This window comes from Garra rufa, chromosome 4, assembly GCF_049309525.1.
Source record: "Garra rufa chromosome 4, GarRuf1.0, whole genome shotgun sequence".
In the NCBI taxonomy this organism is placed as follows: domain Eukaryota; kingdom Metazoa; phylum Chordata; class Actinopteri; order Cypriniformes; family Cyprinidae; genus Garra; species Garra rufa.
Window position 1 is genome coordinate 8,609,487 of NC_133364.1, and position 10,640 is coordinate 8,620,126.

Consider the following 10,640-nt stretch of genomic DNA (forward strand, 5'->3'; position numbering starts at 1 on the left):
AGTTTAGCTGGTTAAAACTGGTTAAAATATTTTAATTTGTCCAAAACACATAACAGAAAAAAGTCAAACAAAAACAGAACAACAAAAAGAGGGCCCAAAACAAAGCAATAATAACCCAAACAATAAAACAACAACCTTAAAAACACACAAATCAATACAAAAACACAAAAGAAGGCTCAAAACTAATAAAAAATGGCCAAATAAAAAAACTCAAAGCAACCCAAAACAAAATAAAACAAACAAAAACACTAACCAAAATGTAAACCAAAAAAAACCCCACAAAACAATTTTAAAAATGACCAAACAAAACAAAATAAAAACCTCTAAACAAAATGAAAAACCTCAAAACAACACAAAACTAGACCTAAAACAAAACAAAAAATACAAAACAAATAAAAATGGCCAAATAAAAAAACTCAAGGCAATGCAAAACAAAATTAAAAACACTATCCAAAATGTAAAACAAAACAAAAAAACACAAAGCGAAAAAAAAAAATCCCAAATAAAAAAACTCAAAGAAACACAAAACTAAAAAAAAAAACACTAAACAAAATGTAAAACAAAGCAAACAAACAAACTAAAAACAACACAAAACAAGACCCCCAAAAAAAAAACACAAAACAAATAAAGAATGCCCAAATAAAAAACCTCAAAACAACAGGAAACAAAATAAAAAGCACTAAACAAAATATTTAAAAAAAAATCTCACAACAAAAACACTAAACAAGACCCAAAACAAAACAAAAAACCCAAAGCAAATAAAAAAAACTAAAAGCAAAAGAAAACAAAATATTAAAAAAACAGTAAATAAACACTTTTGACTGGCACTGCATATCATTGAAATGTCTGTGAAAGTAATTGTTTGTTATAAAAGTGTTTTCTGTCATTTAATTATATCACAAAACTGAAGTAGCATAGGTCCACTATTCTAGCAGTTTGAGCTTAGTATTATATTAAAACACTTTTGTTTTAAATAGTACTTTTAATGGGAACACAAGTGAGAAGAAAGAAACAAACAAAAATGCCTCCTAAATCTAATTTTGTCAAGTGATTTTGGGCCCGTAGAATCACTTCATGTCACTTTTTGTTTCAGTGTCACATAATTTGACAAGAACTTCCTCAGAAACTTTCAAGAACTTTCTCTCTGGTCTCAGTCCACATCGACAGCCCCGTCGAGGCGCTGCTTCATGCCATGGCTGCACCACCAGCACAGAGAAAACAGATAGAGGGCCATGCAGGTCGGCAGGTCGTAGAGATACGCCGTTACGAAGATCACAAACAGAATAGCATACACAAAAGCTTTGGCCGTGTGACCCAGCGAGCAGAATTCTCTCAACAGCCTACTGCTGTTGCCATCCACCCAGGACAGGTGAATGCTGGGTAGCGGCGTGGAGAGTTCATCCTCTCCATCCAATCGCTGGGGTTCTTGAAAATTTCTGAGGGTCTTCCCAAGCTCAAAGTCCTCCTCTGCAGAAGTGACCGATGAAGGTGTCCGACGGAGGTGCTTGGATGGGTCAGTGCTAACAGTCGAATATGTAGGTGCGTGGGTGGGTGCAGGTTCGGTAGCATGAATCTCAAACTCTTTCTCTCCTACATCTGCCTGGGAGTCCTCTACAAGCTCTCGTTTGGTTTCTGAATGCACTTCATCCTCTTCAGCACTAGCAGTCATCTCATTCAATTTAAGTCCTTCGTTTGCCACAAAACGCCTCTCTTCGTTTTTCAGCAGCTGTGAATTGTCTTTGTTAAAATTCTTGTTCGACGTGCATAATTCGTTCTCATTAAATGCCTCGCTCTCGCACCATGAAACGCTCTGTATTTCTGCGCTGTGATCCGTAGTTGTCTCATCTTGTCCTTTTCTACTGCCTTCATGTAGTTCTCTACAAAACGCCCTCATTTCCACCTGCTCCTCGCTATCGTCTTTATTTATATCCTTCCTTTCTGAAGAAGATCCCTCGGCCTGTCTATTTGTGAGCGGCACGTCCCCGATCCCCGTAAATGTCAGGGTGTCTTTGACCGCTCTGTGTGTGTTTTCTTTAACCTTTGAGGTGTCAGAGCTGCCCGTGCATTCTTCAGGTGAGATTGCATCTCTGGCTTCTGAATTCTGAGTCGTGGTGTCGTGTGTGGTTCGAGTTTCGTCCCCAGGGTTTGCTTCGGTCGTGTCTTGACTCAAAAATCCGCTTGTGTGCTCATGGTGTGGGGCTTGGCGGTCACAAGATGCCTCTAACTCACTTCCCACCCTCTCTGGCTCTGATCCCTGAGCTGAACATGGTAGGGTAGTGACCCTTGGCTCTTTTACTAGTTCCTGATCTCTAGAAGGACTCGTGCTCAGATCCTTTGATTGCTCTACAGTATCAGATTTTATAGTTTCCATTGCGTTCCTGCCAGCATACTCTCGACTGTGGTGTTTCTCAGCTTCCTTGTCCTCCACAGGGACTACAACTTCTGACTCTGCAGCAACGCACATGTGGTCCTGTGTATCAGTGTTGTTAAGAAAAGCTTCCCAGGACTCAGAGGCCGATATGGCTTGGTGATCTTCAACCTGACGGCTTGTTTCATTGCAGGCATCTGGAGGGTTTGCTTGGAGAGGTGTTGTTGTGGTACTACCCCAATCCAGGGAAAGCAAAGGGATCTGGTGGTACATTAGTATCGGTGGCGTGTCCATACCATATCCTTGTTGGCTGTGGACAACAGGCAAGTTGGTTCTACTTGGTATACTCAGCTTTGGGTTGGATGTGGTACTTTCATCTGTGTTGGATTTACATCCCATCTGGGTTTCCATTGTTTTCTGAGCAAAGTAGTCCTGCGCGTGTGCCAAACGAGCAGCTCTGCGTTTTCTACGACGATCCACCTGTTAAAAACCAGACAATATAAAATTTGTTACCACAGAATAGTAACTAATAACTTTTGGCTTTGCATTTAAAGAGATTGTTACGGTGGCCGAGAGAGCTCAACGCGCTGCAATTTAAGAAAACACATGCAAACAGAAAAAAACGACAACAACTTAAAAAAAAAACATCTTCATCAGTTTGACAACACAGGCGCTGCAAATCCTCGCAACGCAAACACAAATACGGAAACGCACTGCAAACACAAAAAAAGCACTGCAAACACACGAACGCGCTGCAAACACAAAAAAGCACTGCAAACACAAAAAAAGCGCCTGTGTTGTCAAACTGATGAAGATGGTTTTTTTAAGTTGTTGTCATTTTTTTTCTGTTTGCATTTGTTTTCTTAAGTTGCAGCGCGTTGAGCTCTCTCGGCCACCGTAGATTGTTCACCCAATATCGTTCCAAGCCTATATACTGCTGGTTTTATTTTGTCAAACTACCCTTTTTATTGGTGAACGACCTCTCTAAATGCCCTGTCTTTGTCTCTGTACCTTGTCAGGGCATTCATTGACCCTACCAGAGTTTTGCAGCAGTCCTCAAGGGATTTGATTTTCGATTCTTTCTCTGGTTTGTTCTCCGTAGTATGCCCAGCCTTGGGTGTGACTTGTTCTGGAAAAAAAAAAAACCCACTCAAACTCAGTCTCTCATTCTCAGAATCAAAGCTCCTTTTTCCTAGATGTCCACATAAGAAACCCACCTGAGATCTCACCGCTCGCCTCTGCAGGTGTTGCCTCCGAGTAGGTTTTTTTACTGTAAATACATGGCAGCTTTTCAAATGCACACATCAGCCATTTGTTCATAACATCTCCAGTCAAAACAAAGATTGCTTAATTGGACAACCAACAAAATGCATCTAGTTTTATTGAGCTACACAAATCCAAGTTTACCTATATAAAGGGGACATCGGATGTCCATTTGGAGAGCAAGTTAGTGTGATTCTTTAGGGTCATTGGTCATTGTCATACCTTGTCAAAAACAACGCAACCATTTCACTGCACTCTCAGTGGCTCTCATATCAGGAGAAATTGAAGACTCTTACAGTATGTACACTTTACATCCAAATACAAAACACCTGCATTTCTTAAGAAACATTGTTGGTGGACAGCGTACAACTGGCTGAGGGCAGAAATATGCTAATACTGAACAGTCAGTCAGCGGTTGTGGGCGGGGCTTGTGCAATATGACATACTGCTAAGAAAATCAAAACAGCTTGATAATTAACACTGTTTAGTTTTTTTTTTTAGAGATTTAAAAAAAAAATTTTTTTTCATTGTAGGTGGTTAAGTATATTAAGACAAACTGTTAAGACACATTTATTTGCAAACACCCATGTAAAATGGAATTTTGCATCCTCTTTAACAAAGTTTAACCAGTTGTTTGCTATTGTAAGGTGTCCGGAGTCATTTTTAGTGCTGCTATGCAATTGGCAGGATGTTTTGAATGGTTGCCAAAGGTTTGATATGCAGATACCCTCCTGCATTCTGTTTTAAGGACTATTTGTTCTTTCAATGTACATGTCATATGAGTAAATAGCTTTAATAAATAAGCTTTTTGTTGATGTATGATTTGTTAGGACAGGACAATATTTGGCTGAGATACAGCTATTTAAAAATCTGAAATCTAAGGGGGTGCAAAAAAAATCTAAGTATTAAGAAATTCGCCTTTAAAGTTGTCCAAATTAAGTTCTTAGCAATTCATATTAAGTTCTGATATGTTTACAGTAGGAAAAATACAAACTGTCTTAATGGAACATGATCTTTACTTAATATCCTAATGATTTTTGGCATAAAAGAAAAATCAATCATTTTGACCCATACAATATACCCATACTATGGTGTATGGTACTATTGTACTGGTTTTGTGGTCCAGTGTCACATATATGGAATTTTGGTTTGACAGTCATTTACAAGGCTAAAGTAGTCTGCATACTTGGTAAAAGTAACAACACGCATCTCTTCAACGATCTGCCTGATTTACAGTATCAATCACCTCCAAATACAAATCCCTAACACTAAGCACTAAGTAATAGTGATGATTGCAGTGTTCCCCACCTGATTGTTTTAAGGCAGCTCCTGATACCTTTTTGGTTACTCTCCTCCATCTTCTCCTTTTCATTCTCTTTTTCTTTCAGATCGCTCCTTCGTCTTTGGTAACAGAAGAAAATGTAGTTTGTCCCTCCATTGTTGGCCCAGAAGGTCCCGACACCGCTTTCGTACCGCAGACAGAACTCCACCCGCAAACCTTCAACCTGGAATGGAGGCGCCAACACGAGGTGGAAAGCAAAACAGTCAGTTTCACCATCACTGGACCCGGGCATGTACTCCGCTAAGAGGTCGAAATGGCTCTGCCAGCTGTCCAGAGTAACACGGACATAGACGGCCTTGTGGAAGCTGAGGTTAAGCACGCGAACGATGCCACGGATCGTGGTGGATCCAGGAAGCAGCACGATGCGCTCCAGCTCTACCTTCTGCTGGTGAAGTCTCACCTCCATGTCCTGGTGCAACGCTGGGATATTAAAGAGGCACGAGATGTAATATTCCTCAGTCTGTCTGCCATCCAGCCCTGATGAATCCCGGTTGTCGTACTCTTTCACAGAAACTAGGTTCAGACCAAAGGCATCCGCAAACGACACCTTTCTTCGTACGGCTACCGGCGGAGGCTCAGGTTCCACCTCCTCGGATTCATCTCCAGAACTTCCCTCTAATACCCGGGCCACCGTTTTCTGCAACTTACCATTTTCCTTGCTGTTTTTCATTATCAAGTCCTTACAGATGGGAGGCTCCAGGTTGCAGGAGATCATGGAGAGTACAAGCTCTTCCTCAGACATGCCCGGGTACTGCTGGATGGAAGTCTGAACTACACTGACCGCCTGAAAACCTCTCTGACAACGTGTGACTAGGCACAGAGCATCAGGTTGCAGCTGAACATTGTGTGGTTGCCATGCATAAAAATAGCTGCGGGTGCTACTGAACTGTCCTGGTCTTCCTGTTCACTCGTGTCTGGTAGACGTGGGACACTTTGATGTGTTCATGTCGTCTGTTGAACTCTGCTGAACCTGATAGCTTGGATAAATGTCCTTGAATTATATTTGTGTATCCGTACCGAAACAACACAATGCTTCTGTTTAGAAAGAGACTGGGGCTAGTTGTCACATGGGAAATTGGCTCAAGTGCTTGTTTCTGTATTTTAGTCTCACTACTGAGAGCAATTTTTGTGAACTCTGGACTTTACAATGGTTTTGCAATGGTTTAACAATGAGCATATTTTGTTATGTCTGTTGGATAAGCAAACAAACAAATAATATTGACCACATTGTCATTACATTCAGATAATATGTGACGCTGGAGTATGGGTCAAAATTATCGATTTTTCTTTTTTCCAAAATTATTTGGATATTAAGTGAAGATCATGTTCTATGAAGATATTTAGTACATTTCCTACTGTAAATATATCAAAACTTAATTTCTGATTGGTAATATGCATTGCTAAGACAACTTTAAAGGTGATTTTCTCAGTATTTAGATTTTTTTGCACCCTCAGATTACAGATTTTCAAATAGTTGTATCTCGGCCAAATATTGTCCTAACAAACCATACATCAATGGAAAGCTTATTTGATTATTGAATGTCAAAAAAATGTCCCTTATGTTTTGTTGTCCAGGGTCACATATAATGATAATATGTCAGGTTTTGGCAAGTTGTCATGGTTTTTTTTTAATACTTTTATACAATATTAATTAATTAATGATTATTTCCGATGGCCAGATGTTTTGTTTTATAGTTTATATGTTGACTGCGGCTTAAATTGTTTGTATTAGTTTTACTGTTTAAATTTGATTTTAAATATTTTGAAATAATTTTTAAATACATACCATATAAGATGGATTTTATTACATTTATTACGCTCATCTCAAATGATTATGAGTGTTTGATATATTTATAGGTGTAAATTTTTATTTTTTTTAGAAAATCAAAATCAGGTAATTTATTAGTTTTGAAATTTCTTAAATACATATTAAGATAGATTTTATTATATTTCGAACAAATGTATTTTTTTTTATCAAATAATTGTCAGTGAGCAACATTGTGACAACTTACCCCATATGGTGACAACTTGCTTTGGTATGGCACATGTTGTCACACAAGATCAGTTTGTGTTCAATAAATTGTATTTTTTTATGTAGCCTAGCGATGAGAGACTTTCTGTTTATTCATGGGCTTTTGACTTTTATTGCATGGTTATTTAAACAATGGTAGATTCTTATGAGAAAACTTTTGCATTCAGTGATGTGCATCATTACAATTGACCACTAGGTGGCAGTGTCTAATCAAAGTTGTGTGCACACTGTTTGTGTCTTTGAGAACCAAAAGTGGATTCCAAAACTTTCCAGTAGGTGGCAGCAAATCCTTATGTTTCATGCCTGTTTCGTCAAAATGATTTTTCTCTCTAAAATCCATATACAAAATGCATGTGTTTTTGATTTCTTTGTGATAAAACCAATTAAAACGGTGCATTTTAATAATAAAACATTTTATTTAAAACATGCATGTGGTGAAAAGAATGCATCAAATATGCTATTTCTGATCAATTAACAAAACACCTCTGTTTTGTCCTAACACCCCTGCAGAAACATCTGGCAGATATTTGTTATCAGATTTTAGAGGTGGTAAAATGTTCTAATAAAACCAAGTGAAATGCTATACAGCCTCTTTATTTAAATATGCATGAGCAATATTTTGATGATATGCAAATATACAACTTTAGTTTTTTTTAAACATGACCATCCATCCTTTATACCAAGATAACGCCACAATATATAATAAAAACAGTTAATTCAGACACAGACAGGGATAATTAATCCACAAAGGGAAACATGATATTATCAATCTTTGATCGTAAAATAATCCCCATTTTATTCATATGAAAATTTCAAGGCAGTGTCACAGTTACAGTACACATATAAAGCATAACTCACTATTACAGTATGTGTAAAAACTAAAGAGCTATAGTAATTCAAACACAGAAATATTTAAAAGCAAACATTATTTCACAACATCAATTCATCATTCAAATAAACAATATTTATATAAGAAAAATGATGATCTACAGTTGTTCAGCTTGAGGTGCATTTAAATAAACCTGGGATGTGTGAACTGACCAAGTGTTAATACATTTCATATTCAGAGAAATAATGCTTCTTAAAAAACTATATATATATATATATATATATATATATATATATATATATAGCTTGAATTTATTTCAAACAATTAAGGAAAATAAAAAAACTACAAAGAAAACAAAAGGCAGCACACAAGAATTCTCAAGTGTTCCTTTGTTTTCACCAAACTGATCTTTTCTTTATTTGTTTTTTATCCTTTTAACATTTTTAAAATGACACTCAATGACTTATTTTATTCATTCATGAATACTATAGTACATAAATATGTATACTTAATCACAAACACTGATAAATATGAATTTAACAACAAAAATAGGGACCGTGATAATAAACTGGTAAATAAAATAAAAGATAGCACTTCACATTCTTGTTCCTCGTCTCCTCAGCAAATAAAACTACTCATATTGTTGTCTTCTTATTAGTATATTTAAGACTCTCGATAAACAAAACAAACTTTTAATGACTGTATTGTTTACCCAGCAGGTGGACATGACGTCACGTGGGGTCGCAGTACGCCAAAAAATAACAACATGCACGTCCGCGCAAGTGCCTCCCCGCATTCTAATAAGCTAGTCCCCCCCTCCAAAACTCGGCCGATACATTGCGATGTATTGAATCGAGATACAAAAAAACAAGCCGCCGCTTCGCATTGCGCGTCATGCGAGCGCATTCAAACAGGAGTCGGTGTTACCCGGGCGTTTTTTTTACTGTTGCATCGGTAATAACAGCAGCACACTGACTGAAGACAGCAGCGTCTTGCGACTCCGAGCGGAGGAATATCAACAGCGCGTGTTGTGCGTTTGTTTTAAGCGCTTTTTCAAACCACCGACTCGTAAACACGCCAAACTTTGCATCCGCGAAGGAGATACATTGACTTCTTTTTGGTGAGTTTCCACGTTTATGCCTTTTTTATACGAGTTTGACTTAACTGAGAAGTTGCAGACGGCTTGTTTGGTGCTTGTCGGATGGTTTATTTGTTGTTTTGACAGTGTTTGTGTTGTTTGAGAGTTTGAGAGAAGTCGGTACTGTGATTCTGTCCTTATAAACAATAAACATTTAGTGACAGTTTTGACATTGGATTGTTGTATGTGTTTTCATACTCAGGAACTTTTGTTGTGTTTCTAACAGTGTTTATTTGAGCATCTTAGTTTTAAAACAACCTGTGTGAAACGTTAACATGCATTACTTTGTTATTAACGATAATAACACTGCGATTTCTTTAACAATCGATCTATTTAACAGTAAAAGATTTTATTACGGGATAAAATGTAAATATGTTGAATAGTACACGATCTATAATTGATTTAACTACGTTCACAGCTTGTACAGTTATTCTCAAATGATTGTGAGTGTTTAGTATGTTTTACATTTTTTGTTAGTTTCTAAAAATGAAATCAGGTAATGTATTAATTTTAATACAATGTTGTAGTTCAGTAATTTAGTTTGGGTGTGTTTTACAGCTTTGTGATTTTGCATTAAATTTAGTATTGTCAGATTAGTTAAAAAACACTAGCCTATTTGAAAATGACTATATATGTAATTTAACATATGTGTGTATATATGTGTATATATTAGATTTAATTATAATTATTATTATTAAGGTTAACATTAATCTTACCGTGGTTGCTTGCTCCATTTCCATAATCCAGAGTGAATTCTTCATTGCTTTAGTGCTGCTCACAGAAGCAGCAGTGAGTGTCAGGACAGTAAGGTTGATGTATTGGAGTGTTAATGGACAGCACTCCTCTTAAGACTCAGCTACATCTACTGCCAGTGCAGTTTCAGTGGGTTCAAGGGATCTGGGACTAAATCAATAGGGTACGTGACTTTGTTTTTTTCTTCTTTTTTTTAACCAAGGTGTATAGTATTACAGCTCCTATGGTGGCTGTGGTTAGCTCTGAGAGTTCTGGTTGCAGAAGCACCTCAGTTTCACTCCGGCAGCTGTGCAGGTGAAGTGCAGGTGTGCATCACGGCGCTTCGTCACTCAACGCCGTGTCGCTTCAAAGAGGCCGTAATAGCAGTAGTAAAATTTCAAACACACACACACACGTTCACACACACACCTCGGCAGCTCCAGACGTGCTCTGTAGACGTGAAGCCCGGCCCTTTGTTAGCCCCACGCAGTTCTTCCCAGGTGATTTTAATTAGCAGTGTTTCAATGAGCGTGATGTTTCACGTACGACACGTGGAGGGAGGGAGGCACGGCTGACCCGCGACAGGAAAGAGGGGCCTAAATTCGAATTATCCTGAAGTTTTTGTAGTCGCAGCCTGATTACGGCATTCATCATCAGCTGGGGTGTGTGCAGTGCACTGCACTGCTTTGCGTTGAAAAAGAAAAAGATCCTTTTAAGATTAATGTGTGTGCATTGAGTAAAATAAAATCATTCGTCTGAGTTAAGATGCCAGGGCGAGCTGAATGCTTCTAGGTTATGCCTTTAGTCGTATTGAGAGTAACGTGGGTGGGAGTGGGACTGTTTCATTGTTTGAAATCATGAGTTTGATTCATACTTTTTTCTTTCATGCACTCTTAAAAACAAAGGTTCTTCTATGAAGAACCTTGAACATCCATG

General features: G+C 37.9%; 2 protein-coding genes across 5 annotated transcripts in view; one reads left to right on the forward strand and one right to left on the reverse strand.

Annotated features, from left to right (window-relative positions):
* Nucleotides 1-845: 845 nt before the first annotated feature.
* LOC141333329 (uncharacterized) lies at nucleotides 846-6,530 on the reverse strand. The gene is made up of 4 exons (XM_073838311.1): nucleotides 4,940-6,530; nucleotides 3,586-3,638; nucleotides 3,406-3,497; nucleotides 846-2,848 (listed from the first exon to the last, which is right to left on the reverse strand). Exons 1-4 carry the CDS (start codon nucleotides 5,713-5,715, stop codon nucleotides 1,151-1,153), a joined length of 2,619 nt encoding a protein of 872 aa, XP_073694412.1. The 5' UTR covers nucleotides 5,716-6,530; the 3' UTR covers nucleotides 846-1,150.
* A 2,284-nt stretch (nucleotides 6,531-8,814) lies between these two features.
* foxp2 (forkhead box P2) overlaps nucleotides 8,815-10,640 on the forward strand; it is a 111,762-nt gene continuing 109,936 nt past the window's right edge. For all 4 annotated transcript variants that reach the window (XM_073838595.1, XM_073838596.1, XM_073838597.1 and 1 more), the window contains exon 1: nucleotides 8,815-8,954. The gene's annotated coding sequence lies outside the window, so the exon portion shown is untranslated. The remainder of the gene's footprint in view (nucleotides 8,955-10,640) is intronic.

Coding starts and splice junctions, on each gene's coding strand:
- LOC141333329 (XM_073838311.1), bottom strand. CDS start 5,715: ATGTCTGAGGAAGAGCTTGTACTCTCCATGATCTCCTGCAACCTGGAG. Junction 3,639..4,939: donor AGCTGCCTTAAAACAATCAG/GTGGGGAACACT, acceptor ATGTATTTACAG/TAAAAAAACCTACTCGGAGG. Junction 2,849..3,405: donor AGGACTGCTGCAAAACTCTG/GTAGGGTCAATG, acceptor GGTTTTTAACAG/GTGGATCGTCGTAGAAAACG.